This window comes from Balaenoptera musculus, chromosome 3 (genome assembly GCF_009873245.2).
Source record: "Balaenoptera musculus isolate JJ_BM4_2016_0621 chromosome 3, mBalMus1.pri.v3, whole genome shotgun sequence".
NCBI classification, from domain to species: domain Eukaryota; kingdom Metazoa; phylum Chordata; class Mammalia; order Artiodactyla; family Balaenopteridae; genus Balaenoptera; species Balaenoptera musculus.
The window spans coordinates 135,225,634-135,247,757 of NC_045787.1; the positions used below are offsets into that span (position 1 = coordinate 135,225,634).

The 22,124-nt window shown below is 41.5% G+C and overlaps 1 protein-coding gene across 3 annotated transcripts in view; it reads left to right on the forward strand.

Annotated features, from left to right (window-relative positions):
* SLIT3 (slit guidance ligand 3) overlaps positions 1–21,880 on the forward strand; it is a 618,363-nt gene extending 596,483 nt beyond the window's left edge. For all 3 annotated transcript variants that reach the window (XM_036848363.1, XM_036848365.1, XM_036848366.1), the window contains 4 exons: positions 16,468–16,622; positions 17,282–17,567; positions 18,712–18,920; positions 21,287–21,880. In XM_036848363.1, coding sequence (XP_036704258.1) covers positions 16,468–16,622; positions 17,282–17,567; positions 18,712–18,920; positions 21,287–21,522 — 886 coding nt within the window. In that variant the 3' untranslated portion in view covers positions 21,523–21,880. The remainder of the gene's footprint in view (positions 1–16,467; positions 16,623–17,281; positions 17,568–18,711; positions 18,921–21,286) is intronic.
* Positions 21,881–22,124: the final 244 nt, after the last annotated feature.

The window sequence follows — 22,124 nt, forward strand, 5'->3', positions numbered from 1 at the left end:
ATGGCCATTCTGACTGGTGTGAGGTGATACTTCATCATAGTTTTGATTTACATTTCTCTAATAATTACCAACACTGAGCATCTTTTCATGTGCCTTTTGGCCATCTGTATGTCTTCTTTGGAGAAATGTCTATTTGGATCTTCTGCCCATTTTTTGCTTGGGTTATTTGTATTTTTGATATTGAACTGTATGAGCTGTTCGTGTATTTTTGAGATTAATCCCTTGTCAGTTGCAGCGTATGCAAATATTTTCTCCCATTCTGTGGGTTGTCTTTTTATTTTGTTTATGGTTTCCTTTGCTGTGCAAAAGCTTTTAAGTTTAATTAGGTCTCATTTGTTTATTTTTGGGTTTCTTTTCATTACTCTAGGAGACGGTGCCAAAAATATATTGCTGTTATTTATGTCAAAGAGTGTCCTGCCTATGTTTCCCTCTAGGAGTTTTATAGTATCCAGTCTTACATTTCAGTCTTTAATCCATTTTGAGTTTATTTTTGTGTAGGGTGCTAGAGAATGTTCTAATTTCATTTTTTTACAAGGGGCTCCAGTTTTCCCAGCACCACTTACTTAAGAGACTGTCTTTTCTCCACTGTACATTCTTGCCTCCTTTCTTGTAGATGAATTGACCATAGGTATGTGGGATTATCTCTGAGCTTTCTATCATGTTCCACTGATCTATAAGTCTGTCTTTGTGCTGGTAAAATACTGTTTTGATGACTGTAGCTTTGTAGTATAGTCTGAAGTCAGGGAGCCTGATTCCTCCAGTTCCATTTTTCTTTCTCAAGATTGTTTTGCTATTCAGGAGCTTTTGTGTTTCCATACAAATTAAAAAAATTATTTTTCTAGTTCTGTGGAAAATGCCATTGGTAATTTGATAGGGATTGCATTGAATCTGTAGATTGCTTTGGGTAGTATAGTCATTTTCACAAAGTTGATTCTTCCAATCCAAGAACATGGTATATCTCTCCATCTGTTTGTATCATCTTTAATTTCTTTCATCAGCGTCTTATAGTTTTCACAGTACAGGTCTTTTGTCTCCTTAGGTAGGTTTATTTCTAGGTGTTTTATTCTTTTTAATGTGATGGTAAATTGTTGTTAGTGTATAGAAATGCCACAGACTTCTGTGTATTAATTTTGTATCCTGCAACTTTACTGAATTCACTGATGAGCTCTAGTAGATTTCTGGTAGTGTCTTTAGGGTTTTCTATGTATAGTATCATGTCATCTGCAAACAGTGACAGTTTTACTTCTTTTCCAATTTGGATCCCTTTTATTTCTTTTTCTTCTCTGATTTCTGTGGCTATCTATGTTGAATAAAATTGGTGAAAGGGACTTCCCTGGAGGTCCAGTGGTTAGCACGCCACACTTCCACTGCAGGGGAAGTGGGTTCAATCCCTGGTCAGGGAACTAAGATCCTGCATGTCATGCTACGTGGCCAAAAAAAAAAAAAAAAGAAAAAGAAGAAAAAAAGTGTTGACAGTGGACATCCTTGTTTTGTTCCTGATCTTAGAAGAAATGTTTTCAGCTTTTCACCATTGAGTCTGATGTTAGCTGTGGGTTTGTCACGTATGGCCTTTATTATGTTGAGGTAGGTTCCCTCTATGCCCACTTTCTAGAGAGTTTTTATCATAAATAGGTGTTAAATTTTTTCAGAAGCTTTCTCTGCATCTTCTGAGATGATCATATGGTTTTTATTCTTCAGTTTGTTAATCTGGTGTATCACACTGATCGATTTGCAGATACTGAAAAATCCTTGCACCCCTGGGATGAATGCCACTTGATCATGGTGTATGATACTTTCAAGGTATTATTGGATTCAGTTTGCTAGTATTTTGTTGAGGATTTTTGCACCTATGTTCATCAGTGATATTGGTCTGTAATTTTCTCTTTTTGTGGTATATTTGTCTGGTTTTGGTATCAGGGTGATGGTGGCCTCATAGAATGAGGTTGGAAGTGTTCTTTCCTCTGCAATATTTTGGAATAGTTTCAGAAGGATAGGTGTTAACTCTTCTCTAAATGTTTTGTAGGATTTGCCTGTGAAACCGTCTCGACTTGGGCTTTTGTTTGTTGGGGGTATTTTAATCACAGATTGAATTTCAGTACTCGTAATTGGTCTGTTCATATTTTCTATATCTTCCAGGTTCAATCTTGGGAGATTGTACCTTTCTAAGAATTTCTACATTTCTTCCAGGTTGTCCATTTTATTGGAATATAGTTACCTGCAGTAGTCTCTTATGGTGCTTTGTATTTTTGTGGTGTCAGTTGTAACTTCTTTTTCGTTTTTGATTTTTTTAAATATAAATTTATTTATTTTTGGCTGTGTTGGGTCTTCGTTGCTGCGCGTGGGTTTTCTCTAGTTGTGGCGAGCGGGGGCTACTCTTCGTTGTGGCACGTGGGCTTCTCACTGCAGTGTCTTCTCTTGTTGCAGAGCACGGACTCTAGGCGCACAGGCATCACTAGTTGTGGCAGGCAGGCTCAGTAGTTGTGGCGCATGGGCTTAGTTGCTCCGTGGCATGTGGGATCTTCCTGAACCAGGGCTCAAACCCATATCACCTTCATTGGCAGGTGGGTTTTTTTTTTTAATTTATTTATCTTTGGCTGCATTGGGTCTTCATTGCTGTGTATGGGCTTTCTCTACATGCGGCAAGTGGGGAGCTACTCTTCATTGAGGTGCGCGGGCTTCTCATTGCAGTAGCTTCTCTAGTTGTGGAGAACAGGCTCTATGCACGTGAACTTCAGTAGTTCTGGCACGTGGGCTCAGTAGTTGTGGCTTGCGGGCGCTAGAGCTCAGGCTCAGTAGTTGTGGCACACGGGCTTAGTTGCTCCGCAGCATGTGGGATGTTCCCGGGCCAGGGCTCGAACCCATGTCCCTTGTATTGGCAGGTGGATTCTTTTTTTTTTTTTTTAATCAGTCATCAATTTTATACACATCAGTGTATACACGTCAATCCCAATCGCCCAAATCAGCACACCACCATCCCCACCCCACCGCGGTTTTCCCCCCTTGGTGTCCATACGTTTGTTCTCTACATCTGTGTCTCAACTTCTGCCCTGCAAACCGGTTCATCTGTACCATTTTTCTAGGTTCCACATACATGCATTAATATATGATATTTGTTTTTCTCTTTCTGACTTACTTGACTCTGTATGACAGTCTCTAGATCCATCCACGTCTCAACAAATGACTCAATTTCGTTCCTTTTTATGGCTGAGTAATATTCCACTGTATATATGTACCACATCTTCTTTATCCATTCGTCTGTCGATGGGCATTTAGGTTGCTTCCATGACCTGGCTATTGGAAATAGTGCTGCAATGAACATTGGGGTGCATGTGTCTTTTTGAATTATGGTTTTCTCTGGGTATATGCCCAGTAGTGGGATTGCTGGATCATATGGTAATTCTATTTTTAGTTTTTTAAGGAACCTCCATATTGTTCTCCATAGTGGCTGTATCAATTTACATTCCCACCAACAGTGCAAGAGGGTTCCCTTTTCTCCACACCTGCTCCAGCATTTGTTGTTTGTAGATTTTCTGATGATGCCCATTCTAACTGGTGTGACGTGATACCTCATTGTAGTTTTGATTTGCATTTCTCTAATAATTAGTGATGTTGAGCATCTTTTCATGTGCTTCTTGGCCATCTTTATGTCTTCTTTCGAGAAATGTCTATTTAGGTCTTCTGCCCATTTTTGGATTGGGTTGTTTGTTTCTTTAATATTGAGCTGAATGAGCAGTTTATATATTTTGGAGATTAATCCTTTGTCCGTTGATGCGTTTGCAAATATTTTCTCCCATTCTGAGGGTTGTCTTTTTGTGTTGTTTATGGTTTCCTTTGCTGTGCAAAAGCTTTGAAGTTTCATTAAGTCCCATTTGTTTATTTTTGTTTTTATTTCCATTACTCTAGGAGGTGGGTCAAGAAGAATCTTGCTGTGATTTATGTCATAGAGTGTTCTGCCTATGTTTTCCTCTAAGAGTTTGATAGTGTCTGGCCTTACACTTAGGTCTTTAATCCATTTTGAGTTTATTTTTGTATATGGTGTTAGGGAGTATTCTAATTTCATACTTTTACATGTAGCTGTCCAATTTTCCCAGCACCACTTATTAAAGAGACGGTCTTTTCTCCATTGTATATCTTTGCCTCCTTTGTCATAGATTAGTTGACCATAGGTGCGTGGGTTTATCTCTGGGCTTTCTATCTTGTTCCATTGATCTATGTTTCTGTTTTTGTGCCAGTACCATATTGTCTTGATTACTGTAGCTTTGTAGTATAGTCTGAAGTCAGGCAGTCTGATTCCTCCAGCTCCGTTTTTGTCCCTCAAGACTGCTTTGGCTATTCGGGGTCTTTTGTGTTTCCATACAAATTTTAAGATGATTTGTTCTAGTTCTGTAAAAAATGCCATTGGTAATTTGATAGGGATTGCATTGAATCTGTAGATTGCTTTGGGTAGTATAGTCATTTTCACAATATTGATTCTTCCAATCCAAGAACATGCTATATCTCTCCATCTGTTGGTATCATCTTTAATTTCTTTCATCAGTGTCTTATAGTTTTCTGCATACAGGTCTTTTGTCTCCCTAGGTAGGTTTATTCCTAGGTATTTTATTCTTTTTGTTGCAGTGGTAAATGGGAGTGTTTCCATAATTTCTCTTTCAGATCTTTCATCATTAGTGTATAGGAATGCAAGAGATTTCTGTGCATTAATTTTGTATCCTGCAACTTTACCAAATTCATTGATTAGCTGTAGTAGTTTTCTGGTGGCATTTTTAGGATTCTCTATGTATTGTATCATGTCATCTGCAAACAGTGACAGTTTTACTTCTTCTTTTCCAATTTGTATTCATTTTATTTCTTTTTCTTCTCTGATTGTATGGCTAGGACTTCCAAAACTATGTTGAATAATAGTGGTGAGAGTGGACATCCTTGTCTCGTTCCTGATCTTAGAGGAAATGCTTTCAGTTTTTCACCATTGAGAATGATGTTTGTTGTGGGTTTGTCGTATATGGCCTTTATTATGTTGAGGTAGGTTCCCTCTATGCCCACCTTCTGGAGAGTTTTTATCATAAATGGGTGTTGAATTTTGTCAGAAGCTTTTTCTGCATCTATTGAGATGATCATATGGTTTTTATTCTTCAATTTGTTAATATGGTGTATCACATTGATTGATTTACATATATTGAAGAATCCTTGCATTCCTGGGATAAACCCCACTTGACCATGGTGTATGATCCTTTTAATGTGCTGTTGGATTCTGTTTGCTAGTATTTTGTTGAGGATTTTTGCATCTATGTTCATCAGTGATATTGGCCTGTAGTTTTCTTTCTTTGTGACATCTTTGTCTGGTTTTGGTATCAGGGTGATGGTGGCCTCGTAGAATGAGTTTGGGAGTGTTCCTCCCTCTGCAATATTTTGGAAGAGTTTGAGAAGGATAGGTGTTAGGTCTTCTCTAAATGTTTGATAGAATTCGCCTGTGAAGCCATCTGGTCCTGGGCTTTTGTTTGTTGGAATATTTTTAATCACAGTTTCAATTTCAGTGCTTGTGATTGGTCTGTTCATATTTTCTATTTCTTCCTGGTTCAGTTTCGGCAGGTTATGCATTTCTACGAATCTGTCCATTTCTTCCAGGTTGTCCATTTTATTGGCATAGAGTTGCTTGTAGTAATCTCTCATGATCGTTTGTATTTCTGCAGTGTCAGTGGTTACTTCTCCTTTTTCATTTCTAATTCTATTGATTTGAGTCTTCTCCCTTTTTCTCTTGATGAGTCTGGCTAATGGTTTATCAATTTTGTTTATCTTCTCAAAGAACCAGCTTTTAGTTTCATTGATTTTTGCTATTGTTTCCTTCATTTCTTTTTCATTTATTTCTGATCTGGTCTTTATGATTTCTTTCCTTCTGCTAGCTTTGGGGTTTTTTGCTCTTCTTTCTCTAATTGCTTTAGGTGCAAGGTTAGGTTGTTTATTCGAGATGTTTCCTGTTTCTTGAGGTAGGCTTGTATTGCTATAAACTTCCCTCTTAGCACTGCTTTTGCTGCGTCCCATAGGTTTGGGGTCATCGTGTCTCCATTGTCATTTGTTTCTAGGTATTTTTTGATTTCCTCTTTGAATTCTTCAGTGATCACTTGGTTATTAAGTAGTGTATTGTTTAGCCTCCATGTGTTTGTAGTTTTTACAGATCTTTTCCTGTAATTGATATCTAGTCTCATAGCGTTGTGGTCGGAAAAGATACTTGATACGATTTCAATTTTCTTAAATTTACCAAGGCTTGATTTGTGACCCAAGATATGATCTATCCTGGAGAATGTTCCATGAGCACTTGAGAAAAATGTGTATTCTGTTGTTTTTGGGTGGAATGTCCTATAAATATCAATTAAGTCCATCTTGTTTAATGTATCATTTAAAGCTTGTGTTTCCTTATTTATTTTCATTTTGGATGATCTGTCCATTGGTGAAAGTGGGGTGTTAAAGTCCCCTACTATGATTGTGTTGCTGTCGATTTCCCCTTTTATGGCTGTTAGTATTTGCCTTATGTATTGAGGTGCTCCTATGTTGGGTGCATAAATATTTACGATTGTTATACCTTCCTCTTGGATCGATCCCTTGATCATTATATAGTGTCCTTCTTTGTCTCTTGTAATAGTCTTTATTTTAAAGTCTATTTTGTCTGATATGAGAATTGCTACTCCAGCTTTCTTTTGATTTCCATTTGCATGGAATATCTTTTTCCATCCCCTCACTTTCAGTCTGTATGTGTCCCTAGGTCTGAAGTGGGTCTCTTGTAGACAGCATAAATATGGGTCTTGTTTTTGTATCCATTCAGCCAGTCTGTGTCTTTTGGTGGGAGCATTTAATCCATTTACATTTAAGGTAATTATCGATATGTATGTTCCTATTCCCATTTTCTTAAATGTTTTGGGTTTGTTATTGTAGGTGTTTTCCTTCTCTTGTGTTTCTTGCCTAGAGAAGTTCCTTTAGCATTTGTTGTAAAGCTGGGTTGGTGGTGTTGAACTCTCTCAGCTTTTACTTGTCTGTAAAGCTTTTAATTTCTCCATCAAATCTGAATGATATCCTTGCTGGGTAGATTAATCCTGGTTGTAGGTTTTTCTCCTTCATCACTTTAAGTATATCCTGCCACTCCCTTCTGGCTTGCAGAGTTTCTGCTGAAAGATCAGCTGTTAACCTTATGGGGATTCCCTTGTGTGTTATTTGTTGTTTTTCCCTTGCTGCTTTTAATATGTTTTCTTTATATTTAATTTTTGACAGTTTGATTAATATGTGTCTTGGCTTGTTTCTCCTTGGATTTATCCTGTATGGGACTCTCTGTGCTTCCAGGACTTGATTAACTATTTCCTTTCCCATATTAGGGAAGTTGTCAACTATAATCTCTTCAAATATTTTCTCAGTCCCTTTCTTTTTCTCTTCTTCTTCTGGGACCTCTATAATTCGAATGTTGGTGCGTTTAATGTTGTCCCAGAGGTCTCTGAGACTGTCCTCAGTTCTTTTCATTCTTTTTTCTTTATCCTGCTCTGCAGTAGTTATTTCCACCATTTTATCTTCCAGGTCACTTATCCATTCTTCTGCCTCAGTTATTCTGCTATTGATCCCATCTAGAGTATTTTTAATTTCATTTATTGTGTTTTTCATCATTGCTTGGTTCCTCTTTAGTTCTTCTACGTCCTTGTTAAATGTTTCTTGCATTTTGTCTATTCTATTTCCAAGATTTTGGATCATCCTTACTATCATTATTCTGAATTCTTTTTCAGGTAGACTACCTATTTCCTCTTCATTTGTTAGGTCTGGTATGTTTTGACCCTGCTCCTTCATCTGCTGTGTGTTTTTCTGTCTTCTCATTTTGCTTATCTTACTGTGTTTGGGGTCTCCTTTTCACAGGCTGCAGGTTCGTAGTTCCCGTTGTTTTTGGTATCTGTCCCCAGTGGCTAAGGTTGGTTCAGTGGGTTGTGTAGGCTTCCTGGTGGAGGGGACTAGTGCCTGTGTTCTGGTGGATGATGCTGGATCTTGTCTTTCTGGTGGGCACGTCCACGTCTGGTGGTGTGTTTTGGGGTGTCTGTGGCCTTATTATGATTTTAGGCAGCCTCTCTGCTAATGGATGGGGCTGTGTTCCTGTCTTGCTAGTTGTTTGGCATAGGGTGTCCAGCACTGTAGCTTGCTGGTTGTTGAGTGAAGCTGGGTCTTGATGTTGAGATGGAGATCTCTGAGAGATTTTTTGCCGTTTGGTAGTACATGGAGCTGGGAGGTCTCTTGTGGACCAGTGTCCTGAAGTTGATTTTCCCACCTCAGAGGCACAGCCCTGATGCCTGGCTGGAGCACCAAGAGCCTTTCATCCACACGACTCAGAGTAAAAGGGAGAAAAAATAGAAAGAAAGAAAGAAAGAAAGAGGATAAAATATAGTGAAGTAGGGGCTTCCCTGGTAGCGCAGTGGTTGAGAGTCTGCCTGCTAATGCAGGGGACACGGGTTCAAGCCCTGGTCTGGGAAGATCCCACATGCCGCGGAGCAGCTGGGCCCGTGAGCCACAACTACTGAGCCTGCGTGTCTGGAGCCTGTGCTCCACAACAAGAGAGGCCACGACAGTGAGAGGCCCGCGCACCGCGATGAAGAGTGGCCCCCGCTTGCCGCAACTAGAGAAAGCCCTCGCACAGAAACGAAGACCCAACACAGCCAAAAATAAATAAATAAATAAATTTATTAAAAAAATATATATATATAGTGAAGTGAAATAAAGCTATTATAAAGCAAAGCTATACAGACAAAATCTCACCCAGAAGCATACACATATACACTCACAAAAAAAGGAAAAGGGGAAAAATTAATATATCCTGCTCCCAAAGTCCACCTCCTGAATTTGGGATAATTCGTTGTCTATTCAGGTATTTAACAGATGCAGGCACATCAAGTTGTTTGTGGAGTTTTAATCTGCTGCTTCTGAGGCTGCTGGGAGAGATTTCCCTTTCTCTTCTTTGTTCGCACAGCTCCCGGGGTTCAGCTTTGGATTTGGACCCGCCTCTGCGTGTAGGTCACCTGAGGGCGTCTGTTCCCTTTTGGCAGGTCTGACGTTTTCTGCCAGCATTCAGTGGGTGTTCTGTAGGAGCAGTTCCACGTGTATATGTATTTCTAATATATCTGTGGGAAGAAAGGTGATCTCCGTGTCTTACTCTTCCACCATCTTCTTCATCCGCCGGCAGGTGGATTCTTAACCACTGTGCCACCAGGGAAGCCTGGCACATTGATTCTTAACCACTGTGCCACCTGGGAGCCCCCCATTTCTGAGTTTATTGATTTGGGCCCTCTCCCTATTTTTCTTGATGAGTCTTGCTAAAGGCTTATCAATTTTGTTTTTCTTTTCAAAGAACCAGGTTTTAGTTTCATTGATCTTTTCTGTTGTTTTCTTATTGTCTGTTTCATTTATTTCTGCTCTGATCTTTATGATTTCTTTCCTTTTACTAACTTTGGTTTTGTTTGTTCCTTCTCTAGTTGCTTTAGGTGTAAGGTTAGGTTGTTTGAGATATTTCTTGTTTCCTGAGGTAAGCCTGTATCACTATAAACTTCCCTCTTAGAACTGCATTCCATAGGTTTGTTGCATTCCATAGGTTTGGGATCATCGTGCTTTTCTTTTCTGTTGTCTCTAGGTATTTTTTTATTTCTTCAGTGATCCACTCTTTTTTTTAATAGATCTTTATTGGAGTATAATTGTTTCACAATACAGTGTTAGTTTCTGTTGTACACCAAAGTGAAACAGCCATATGCATACATATGTCCCCATATATCCCCTCCCTCTTGAGTCTCCCTCTCATCCTCCCAATCCCACCCCTCTAGGTCATCGCAAAGCACCGAGCTGATCTCCCTGTGCTATGCTGCTGCTTCCCACTAGCTAACTATTTTACATTCGGTAGTATATATATGTCGATGCTACTCTCACTTCGCCCCAGCTTCCCCCTCCCACCCGTTTCCTCAAGTCCATTCTCTATGTCTACATCTTTATTCCTGCCCTGCAACTAGGTTCATCAGTACCTTTTTTTTTTTTAGATTCCATATATATGCATTAGCATACAGTATTTTTCTCTTTCTGACTTACTTCACTCTGTATGACAGACTCTAGGTCCATCCACCTCACTACAAATAACTCAATTTTTTATCTTTTTATGGCTGAGTAATATTCCATTATATATATGTGCCACATCTTCTTTATCCATTCATCTGTCAATGGACATTTAGGTTGGTTCCATGTCCTGGCTACTGTAAATAGTGCTGCAATGAAGATTGTGGTACATGACTCTTTTTGAATTATGGTTTTCTCAGGGTATATGCCCAGCAGTGGGATTACTGGGTCATATGGTAGTTCTATTTTTAGTTTTTTAAGCAACCTCCGTACTGTTTTCCATAGTGGTTGTATCAATTTATATTCCCACCAACAGTGCAGGAGTGTGCCATTTTCACCACACCCTTTCCAGCATTTATTGTTTGTAGATTTTTTGAAAATGGCCATTCTGACCAGCATGAGGTGATACTTCACTGTAGTTTTTTTTTTTTTTTTTTAATTTTATTTATTTATTTATTTATTTATGTATTTATGGCTGTGTTGGGTCTTCGTTTCTGTGCAAGGGCTTTCTCTAGCTGTGGCAAGCGGGGGCCACTCTTCATCGCGGTGCGCGGGCCTCTCACTATCGCGGCCTCTCTTGTTGCGGAGCACAGGCTCCAGACGCGCAGGCTCAGTAATTGTGGCTCACCGACCCAGCTGCTCCGTGGCATGTGGGATCTTCCCAGACCAGGGCTCGAACCCGTGTCCCCTGCATTGGCAGGCAGATTCTCAACCACTGCGCCACCAGGGAAGCCCTTCACTGTAGTTTTGATTTGCATTTCTCTAATAACTAGTGATGTTGAATATCTATTCATGTGCCTCTTGGCCATCTGTATGTCTTCCTTGGTGAAATGTCTCTTTAGGTCTTCTGTGCATTTTTTAAGTGGATTGTTTCTTTTTTTTGAAATTGAGCTCCATGAGTTGTTTGTATATTTTGGAGATTAATCCTTTTTCTGTTGTTTCATTTGCAAATATTTTCTCCCATTCTGAGGGTTGTCTTTTTGTCTTGTTTATGGTTTCCTTTGCTGTGCAAAAGCTTTTAAGTTTAATTAAGTCACATTTGTTTATTTTTGTTTTTATTTTCGTTACTCTAGAAGGTGGGTCAAAAAAGATCTTGCTGTGGTTTATGTCAGAGTATTCTTCCTATGTTTTCCTCTTAGAGTTTTATAGTGTCTGGTCTTACATTTAGGTCTTTAATCCATTTTGAGTTTATTTTTGTGTATGATGTTAGGGAGTGTTCTACTTTCATTCTTTTATATATAGCTGTCCAGTTTTCCCAGCACCACTTACGGAAAAGGCTGTCTTTTCTCCGTTGTATGTTCTTGCCTCCTTTGTCGTAAATTAGGTGACCACATGTACGTTGGTTTATCTCTGGGCATTCTATCCTGTACCATTGACCTATATGTTTGATTTTGTGCTAGTACCATACTGTCTTGATTACTGTAGCTGTGTGGTATAGTTTGAAGTCGGGACGCCTGATTCCTCCAACTCTGTTTTTTTTCTCAGGATTGCTTTGGCTATTCGGGGTCTGTTGTGTTTCCATATGAATTGTAAAATTTTTTGTTCTAATTCTGTGAAGAGTGCCATTGGTAGTTTGATAGGGATTGCATTGAATCTGTAGATTGCTTTGGGTAGTACAGTCATTTTCACAGTACTGATTCTTCCAATCCAAGAACGTGGTATATTTCTCCATCTGTTTATGTCATCTTTGATTTCTTTCATCACTGTTTTATAGTTTTCTGAGTGCAAGTCTTTCGCCTCCTTAGGCAGGTTTATTCTTAGGTATTTTATTCTTTTTGTTGCAATGGTAAATGGGAGTGTTTCCTTAATTTCTTTCTGATTTTTCGTTGTTGGTGTATAGGAATGCCGGAGATTTCTGTGCATTAATTTTGTATCCTGCAGTCTTACCAAATTCATTGATTAGTTCTAGTAGTTTTCTGGTGGCATCTTTAGGATTCTCTATGTATAGTATCATGTCATCTGCAAACAGTGAGAGTTTTACTTCTTTTCCAATTGTATTCCTTTTATTTCTTTTTCTTCTCTGATTGCCATGGCTAGGACTTCCAAAACTATGTTGAATAAGAGTGGTGAGAGTGGACATCCTTGTCTTGTTCCTGATCTTAGAGGAAAATGCTTTTAGTTTTTCACCATTGAGTATGATGCTTGCTGTGGGTTTGTCATATGTGGCCTTTATTATGTTGAGTAGGTTCCCTCTATGCCCACTTTCTGGAGGGTTTTTATCATAAATGGGTGTTGAATTTTGTCAAAAGCTTTTTCTGCCTCTATTGAGATGATCATATGGTTTTTCTCCTTCAGTTTGTTAATATGGTGTATCACGTTGATTGATTTGTGTATATTGAAGAATCCTTGCATTCCTGGGATAAACCCCACTTGATCATGGTGTATGATCCTTTTAATGTGTTGTTGGATTCTGTTTGCTAGTATTTTGTTAAGGATTTTTGCATCTATGTTCATCAGTGATATTGGTCTATAATTTTCTTTTTTGGTGATATCTTTTTCTGGCTTTGGTATCATGGTGATGGTGGCTTCGTAGAATGAATTTGGGAGTGTTTCTCCCTCTGCAATTTTTTGGAAGAGTTTGAGAAGGATAGGTGTTAGCTCTTCTCTACATGTTTGATAGAATTCGCCTGTGAAGCCATCTGGCCCGAGACATTTGTTTGTTGGAAGATTTTTAATTATGGTTTCAATTTCATTACTTGTGATAGGTCTGTTTATATTTTCTAATTCTTCCTGGTTCAGTCTTGGAAAATTGTACCTTTCCAAGAATTTGTCCATTTCTTCGTGGTTGTCCATTGTATTGGCATCTAGTTGTTTGTAGTAGTCTCTTATAATCCTTTGTATTTCTGCAGTGTCAGTTGTGATTTCTCCTTTTTCATTTCTAATTTTATTGATTTGCATCCTCTCCCTTTTTTTCTTGATGAGTCTGGCTAAGGGTTTATCAATTTTCTTTATCTTCTCATAGAACCAGCTTTTAGTTTTATTGATCTTTGCTATTGTTTTCTTTGTTTCTATTTCATTTATTTCTGCTCTGATCCTTATGATTTCTTTCCTTCTACTGACTCTGGGTTTTCTTTGTTCTTCTCTAGTTGTTTTAAATGTAGGGTTAGATTGTTTGAGATGTTTCGTGTTTCTTGAGGTGAGATTGAATTGCTATAAACGTCCCTCTTAGAACTGCTTTTGCTGAGTGCCATAGGTTTTGGGTCGTCGTGTTTTCATTGTCATTTGTTTCTATGTATTTTTTTATTCCTTCTTTGATTTCTTCAGTGATCTCTTGGTTATTCAGTAGTGCACTGTTTAGCCTCCATGTATTTGTGTTTTCTACATTTTTTTTCCCTGTAATTGATTTCCAATCTCATAGTGTTGTGGTCAGAAAAGATGCTTGAAACGATTTCAATTTTCTTAAATTTTCCGAGGCTTGATTTGTGACCCAAGATGTGATCTATCCTGGAGAATGTTCCATGTGCACTTGAGAAGAAAGTGTATTCTGCCACTTTTGGGTGGAATGTTCTATAAATATCAATTAAATCTATCTGGTCTATTGTGTTATTTAAAGATTGTGTTTCCTTATTAATTTTCTGTCTGGATGATCTGTCCATTGGTGTAAGTGAGGTGTTAATATCCTCCACTATAATTGTGTTTCTGTCGATTTCCCCTTTTATAGCTCTTAGCATTTGCCTTATGTATTGAGGTGCTCCTATGTTGGGTGCATAAACACTTATAATTGTTATTTCTTCTTCTTGGATTGATCCTTTGATCATTGTGTAGCGTTCCTCCTTATCTCTTGTAACAGTCTTCATTTTAAAGTCTGTTTTATCTGATACAAGTATTGCTACTCCAGGTTTCTTTTGATTTCCATTTGCATGGAATATCTTTTTCCATCCCTTCACTTTCAATCTCTATGTGTCCCTAGGTCTGAAGTGGGTCTCTTGTAGACAGCATATATGTGGGTCTTGTTTTTGTATCCATTCAGCCAGTCTGTGTCTTTAGGTTAGGGCATTTAATCCATTCACATTCAAGGTTATGATTGATATGTATGTTCCTATTACCATTTTCTTGTTTTGGGTTTGTTTTTGTGGGTCTTTTTCTTCTCTTGTGTTTCCTGCCTACAGGAGTTTCTTCAGCATTTGTTGTAAAGCTGGTTTGGTGTTGCTGAATTCTTTTAGCTTTTGCTTGTCTGAAAAGCTTTTGATTTTTCCATCAAATCTGAATGAGATCCTGGCTGGGTAGAGTAATCTTGGTTGTAGGTTTTTCTTTTTCATCACTTAAAGTGTATCCTGCCACTCACTTCTGGCCTGCAGAGTTTCTGGTGAAAAATCAGCTGATAACCTTATGGGGATTCCTTTGTGTGTTATTTTTTTTTCCCTTGCTGCTTTTAATATTTTTTCTTTGCATGTAATTTTTGTTAGTTTGATTAATGTGTGTCTTGGTGTGTTTTTCCTAGGGTTTATCCTGTATCGGACTCTGTGCTTCCTGGACTTAGGTGACTATTTCCTTTCCCATGTTAGGGAAGTTTTCAACTATAATCTCTTCAAATATTCTCTCAGACCCTTTCTTTTTCTCTTCTTCTTCTGGGACCCCTATATTCGAATGTTGGTGCTGCAATTAGTGTTGTCCCAGAAGTCTCTGAGATTGTCTTCAATTCTTTTCATTCTTTTTTCTTTATTCTGCTCCTTGGCGGTTATTTCCACCATTCTGTCCTCCAGCTCACTTATTAGTTCTTCTGCCTTTGTTTCCTTATTGATTTTCTGTCTGGATCATCTGTCCATTGGTGTAAGAGGGGTAATGCAACTGATTTTTATACATTAATTCTGTATCTAGCAACTTTACTGAATTTGTTAGTTCCAACAGTTTTTTAGTGGAAACTTTAGGTTTTTCTATATATAACATCATGTCATCTGCAAATAGTGACAGTTCTACTTCTTACTTTCTGATGTGTATGCCTTTTTTTTTTTTTTCTTTCCTAATTACTCAGGCTGGGACTTCCAACACTATGTTGAATATAAATGGCAAGAGTGGGCATCCTTGTCTTGTTTCTGATTTTAAAAGAAAAGCTTTCAGTTTTCACCACTGACTATAATGTTAGCTGTGGGCTTGTTATATATGGCCGTTATTTTGTTGAGTTTGTTCTATACCTATATTGTTAAGAGTTTTCATCATAAATGGATGCTGAATTTTGTCAAATGCTTTTTTCTGCATTTATTGAGATGATCACATGATTTTGATCCTTCATTTTGTTAATTTGGTGTATCACACTGATTGAATTTGTGATTTTGAGCCATTCTTGCATCCCTGGAATACACCCCACTTAATCATGGTATATGACCTTTTTAATGTATTATTGAATTAGGTTTGCTAATATTTTATTAAGAATCTTTGCATCTATGTTCATCAGGAATATTGGCCTGTAATTTTCTTTTTTTGTGGCATTCTTGTCTGGTTTTAGTATCAAGATGATGCTGACCTTGTAAAATGAGTTTGGAAGTGTTCCTTCCTATTTTTTGTAAAAGAGTTTGAGAAGGATTGTTTGTTATTAAGCCTTCTTTAAATGTTTCATAGAATTCACCAGTGAACCCATCCAGTCCTAGACTTCTGTTTGTTGGGAGGTTTTTGACAGCTGATTCCATACCTTTAGAGGCATACCTCGTTTTACTGCACCTTGCTATATTGTGCTTCACAGATACTGTATTATTTACAAATTGAAGGTTTGTGGCAACTCTGTGTCAAGTCTGTTGGTGCCATTTTTCCAACAGCATTTGCTCACTTCATGTCTGTGTGTCATGTTTTGGTAATTCTCATAATATTTCAACCTTTTTCACTATTACAGTATTTATTATGGTGATCTGTGATCATTGATCTTTGATGTTATTATTGCAAAAAGATTATGCCTCCTCCCTGAAGGCTCAGGTGACAGTCAGCATTTTTTATCAATAAAGTATTTTTAAGTTAAGGTATGTACATTGTTTTTTAGACAAAATGCTATTGCACCCTTAATAGTAGTATAAACATAACTTTTATGCGCACTGGGAAACCAGAAAAATCATGTGACTTGCTTCATCAGGTGGTCTGGAACTGAACCCACAGTATCTCCAAGGTATGCCTGTATATCTATGGAGATAAATAAGATAGATGAAATGAATTATAAAGCAAATGGGACTCACTGGAGAATCTATAGGTGTAACAGGTAATTAATAGGAGTTCTCTGTACTGTTTTTATTTTTGTGATTTATGTTGTTTGAAATTATTTCCAAATAAAAAACAAAACAAAATGCAAGGAATACTAGTCAAGTTCACAGTCCAGTGCAGGCTGTGGAAGGCACTCAGCAAACCCTCTGTCTCTCCTGCTTCTCTCCTGCCCAGCGTGGAGACTGTGAATGACGGGCAGTTTCACAGTGTGGAGCTGGTGATGCTAAACCAGACCCTGAACCTGGTGGTGGACAAAGGAGCCCCCAAAAGCCTGGGAAAGCTCCAGAAGCAGCCAACAGTGAGCATCAACAGCCCCCTCTACCTTGGAGGTAAAGCCCCATCCCCTCCCACCTCAAACACCTCCACCTCCCACCTGCCCCCTGTGCTCGGGCACCCACCCCCAGGCCAACTGGTGGGGCTTGCTGCTCTCATCTCGGCACCCACTGCCAAAGCTAATCAAGGAAGGCTTCCTGGAGGAAGTGACAGCCAAGCTGCTCCCTAAAGTGTGAATAGTTAGCCAGATCATGGGGAGGAGAAGAGGAAAAGAAAGAGAGCAGGGCTCCTTCTGAGAAACTACAATTTTAGGGAGGATGGTGGAAGGTGAAGATGGAATGGGGAGGGAGGAGAGGGAGACAGAGGCCAGCCCCTTCAATATACAGACTTCCCTCTGCTCTACCACGCCCTCAGATGCTGTGAGGCTCAGCTGATGTATGTAGAGGAGCATGTATGCTACTAAGGCCATTCAAAGACCAAAGAGAGAAGGAGCCACCAGTCTGGCAGAGCATGGGCCTGAAACCCAGCCTTGGGCCAGTAGTTCTCAAAGGGTTATGTGCAGAAAAAAAAAAAAAAAAAAAAAAAGGCATCAGAGCAGCTTGTTCAATATGGAGATTCCCAAGACTTCTTCTCCCACCTCCGAGGGCTGGAATGCGGGCGAGCAGGGTGGGCAGGGGAGTGTCTTCAGGTCGCTGTCCTGGTGTCCCTCCCACAGGCATCCCCACCTCCACGGGCCTCTCGGCCTTGCGCCAGGGCGTGGACCGGCCGCTGGGCGGCTTCCATGGCTGCATCCACGAGGTGCGCATCAACAACGAGCTGCAGGACTTCAAGGCCCTCCCGCCGCAGGCCCTGGGCGTCTCGCCGGGCTGCAAGTCCTGCAGCGTGTGCAGGCACGGCCTGTGCCGTGCCGTGGAGAAGGACAGCGTGGTGTGCGAGTGCCACCCAGGCTGGGCCGGCCTGCTGTGCGACCAGGAGGCCCGCGACCCCTGCCTCGGCCACAGGTCAGTGTCCCTCCCCCTCTGCCCCGCCCGGGAAGTGGGCACTGATGGAAGCCGGAGGAACTGCAGTCAGACTGTAGACAGGGGCTGCTTAGAAGGTCAGGGGCTTAACACATCCAAACAGCAGGTCTTGCTCAGAGGAGACATCAGTGTGCCAGAGCCTAGCTGAAAAACATGTCAAGTGGCCTTCAGAAGTTGAAAGGGGCACCCGTGCGCATGCACCTTGGCAAGTGGGTGCATTTCGGCCCGACTCGACTCCCCACTCAGTGGTACCCTATGAGGGCACCAGGGGTGTATAACCACGCACAGATGAATCATTTCGTGGCTCTGGCATTCATTATGCATCAAAATATTTACTGAGGGCCTACTATGTGTCAGGCCTTGTGCTAAAAATAGGAGACCCAGCATCCTCAGTGTTCAGACATCTGAATCAGCCAAAAATAACACCAGAGCCATGTCTAGCAATTTGCTTGGCTGAACAAGCTGGGACATGATATTGTGGATCAGGAGTGAAGGATAGCTATAAAGGGGTCGAGTTTCCTGGGTAGCTCTGGAGTGTGTGTGTGTGTGTGTGTGCGTTTGACTCTGTAACGAATATGTCTACAATGAACCCTGCCTCTGAATGTCATCCCAGTAGAGAGAATGCTGCAGCACAGTTAAGAATCCAGGCTTTGGCATCAGTTTCTCCATCTATGAGATGTGGATAGGACTATCTACTGCACAGGACAGCAGAGGAGAGGGAATTGTAGAAAATAAGACTGATGCTAGGTGTAAAGCACTTACCCCAATGCCTGGCACACAGCAAGTGGTGGCTGGTGGTGGTAGAGATAGTAGTAAGTGTGTTATCAATTAAGACAGCAGAACAATTAAACTGTTTGGAGACTGCGTGGGTTCTGACGTCTGTGTGTAAAGCAGCCAGCCTCATCAAGCTCACAGCTGTCAGTGTCACTGGGGGATGCTCACAGCCTCCAGCTAACTGATTCTCAGCCACTGGGCTGGTGGAGGGTGGACCAAGGGATGGAGAAGGCCTAAGGTCCCACAGCTCTGTGTCCCCTGGCCTGAGCCTGGGCCTGGCTGGGGTAGACAAAGGAACCCTCCAGCTGCACTGACTGCCTGGTTCCCCTCTCATCCTCGCCTCTGCCCCCAGCTGCAACCAGGGGAGATGTGTGGCAACTGGGACCTCATACGTGTGCAAGTGCGCCGAGGGCTACAGGGGGGCCTTGTGTGACCACAAGAATGACTCTGCCAACACCTGCTCAGCCTTCAAGTGTAACCACGGGCAATGCCACGTCTCAGATCAAGGGGAGCCCTACTGCCTGTGCCAGCCCGGCTTTAGTGGGGAACACTGCGAACAAGGTGGGTCCACTGTGCACATGGGGGGGTGGGGGGATGGTGCCCGGGAAGGATGCAGGGGTCAGACTTGGACTCCACATTCAGATGGCCTAAGTTCCAGTTCTGGCTGAGCCACTTAGAGGCTGCATGACCTTCATTAAGTTACTTTCTGAGCCTCAAATTCCATCATGTTGAATATGGGGGGCAACACTATAACTTCCTGTATCAGTTATCCATTGCTGCGTAACAAATTAGCCCCAACACATAGCAGTTCAAAACCACACTAAACATGCTCCATCCCACACAGTTCCTGTGGGTCAAGCAATCAGAAATGGCTTAGCTGGATAGTTCCAGCTGGGGTCTCTGGAGGTTGCAAACCGCCAGGACTGTGTGAGCAGTCTGGGTTGTTCTTTCTCTCCTCTCCCCTCCCCTCCCCTCCTTTTCTAATTGCCGGCCCTGGAGCTGCCAGAGTGGCCCTCTGACCAGCATCACTGACTCACCTGGGAGTTTATTAGAAATACAGATGCTCAGGCCCAGCCCAGACCTTTTGAATCAGAACCTGCATTTTAACAAGAGCCCTCGATGGTTCTTAATCACATTAACGTTTCAGATGTTGCTCTGCAGTCTCCTCCCAAACCTCATGCCATTATTGGGTCAACAAAAGACAGTTCCTTGGTCTGATCCCATTTCAAAAACATCAAATCACTTACCTCACTTAGTGGCCCCTTTAGTGTATTAATTTGGAGGTAAGTGCAAAAAAGGAAAATTGAAATTAAATTACATTCCAGCTGAAATGGTTCTGTCTCACCTTGGAGGTTTTTCTCCTGCATGGAAACTGAGAAGCCTTCGTCTTCCTTCCTGCCACCACAATCCTGGGCTGGCCCCTCCTGCCACTAGAGGACTCTTTCACATTTTATACCTTGTTGAAATACCATTCTTAACCAATTTTGTTAAATAATGTATTCTGAAATAATTTCAGATCTAACAAACAGAAAAATTGCCAGAACAATATGAATAGCGTTCCCATTCCCTTCAACTGGACAGCCCAACTGTTAACATGCTGCCAAGTTTGCATTCTCCCTGCCCTGCCCATCACACACACCTATTATCATTAGTCTTCTTTTGATCCTGTTAACAATCACATAATTTTAAAAAACTATATCAAGCTTAACAAAATTCACATTACATCACATTAACCACCTAAAGCTTTAAACTGCATAAAGCCCTTTTGCATTCACAATCCCTGTGATGCTCATAACAGCCCATGAAAAAGCAGGAAGAACCAGGACATGTGTCGCCATTTTCCAGACAAGGAAACTGAGGCTCAGGGAAGACAAGGCTCAGGGATCCAAGGCTGTGTGGCCGAGGATCCTAGTCCTGAATCCATTACTCACTCTCTCTCAGTGCCTTGCTCCAGATGCTTTCCCAGTGTAGTGTACTGGGGACAGTAGTGGGGTCAAGGTGAAGAGTTGGATCAGGGACCAGAGGATTAAGCAGATCCAGGGGTCCCCGCCCCTCCCCTCATTTCTACAACTTGTGGAAAAGCTCACACACGCACGCGCGCGCACACACACACCACCACCACCACCCCCAGACTCTTTGGCTCACTGACTACTGTTCCTCTTTCAGATCTCAACTCCAGCATCACTTCCCAGAGACAATCCCTGGCCCCTGGGCTAGTCAGGCTCCTTTGCCACGTATTATGTATAAACAAACACATCCCGTTTCTCCGTAGCATCCGCCTCAGTTTATCATTACAAATATATTTATTTAAATGACACTGTAATTAGTGTCTAGACTCTACACCAGCGGAGACAGGCTACTGAGAGTGGTGGGGACTGGGGCAAACTGGAGATCTCCTGGCCCCATCTAAAGCCCGCGGCTTCAGCCCGTCATTGCCACGAAGGGATGCAGACTCAGCTTTGCCAGACCCCCTGGTTTTCAAAGAAACCAGATATCCCAATGTTTAGATGCAATCTCCTGGCATTGTGGGGGTTTTTCTTTTTTTTTTTAATGTTGGCATTTAATTTGGTTTCTAAGCGTCTGTGGCACAAGCAACATAGGTCTGGGATGGGATTTAGCCCTCAGTCCCCCAATCTGCCACATCTAGTTTGATCTTTAAGTTCCTTGAAGGAAGGGACCGAGCCTGCTCTTGTCACCCTGCTATCCTTGGGGCTTAGTTTTAAACCTAGTATAGAGGCTGGCACGGAACAGCACTTAGTATTTGTGGAAGAGTGAGATGGGTTATGGGAGGGTGGGCAGGGAGACGGATGGATGAGTGAATGAGTAAGTACGCACGGGCTTCGGCCCACGGGTGTCTCAGAGCAGCCTCCCCCCGACAGCCATCTCCAGCCCCAATGCCCTGCCCTTACCTCTTCCGCCCTCTGCAGAGACTCCATGCCTGGGGGGGGTAGTCCGAGAGGTGATCCGCCGCCAGAAAGGTTACGCCTCGTGTGCCACGGCCTCCAAGGTGCCCGTAATGGAATGTCATGGGGGCTGCGGTCCCCAGTGCTGCCAGCCCACCCGCAGCAAGCGGCGGAAATACGTGTTCCAGTGCACAGACGGCTCCTCGTTCGTGGAAGAGGTGGAGAGACACTTAGAGTGCGGCTGCCGCCCGTGCTCCTAAGGCCCCCCGCAGCCCTTCCGCCTCCCGGACTCCAGCCGGGTGGGTGGGGACGGCCACGTGGGACCCCCCCCCCGCCCTGCGAGATTCGCAGTGAAGAAGTAGAAGCTGGAGAGGAAGCAAAAGAAGAGAATATTAAGTATATTGTAAAATAAACAAAAAATAGAACTTATTTTTATTATGGAAAGTGACTATTTTCATCTCTTATTATATAAATATATCACACCATCTGAGTATATGTACCATATAGTGAGTTATTTTTACCGAGCTTTTTGTTCTGTGTTGTGTATTTGTCGTGTTTTTATAAACAGCTGTTAAAAGTTTTAAGAAAAAAGGCTAATAAAAATGTTTTAAAACGAAAGGATGAGCATGAAGAAGTGACAGCCTGTCTGAGAAGGAAGGAGGAGGCTTATACGTCTAGGAAACACTGTCGTCGTTAGGTCGGCAGAAACCAGAACCTGCTTACTGAGCTCAGGAAACAGAATGAGAAGAGGAAAAGAGCGAAGGAAAAGGTTTTTCTTTGTTTGTTTCTTCCGATTTTTAATGACTTTTCCTTCCCTACAAGCACCCAGCTTTTCAGTCCTGGTTGCCGAAGCCCAGGATGC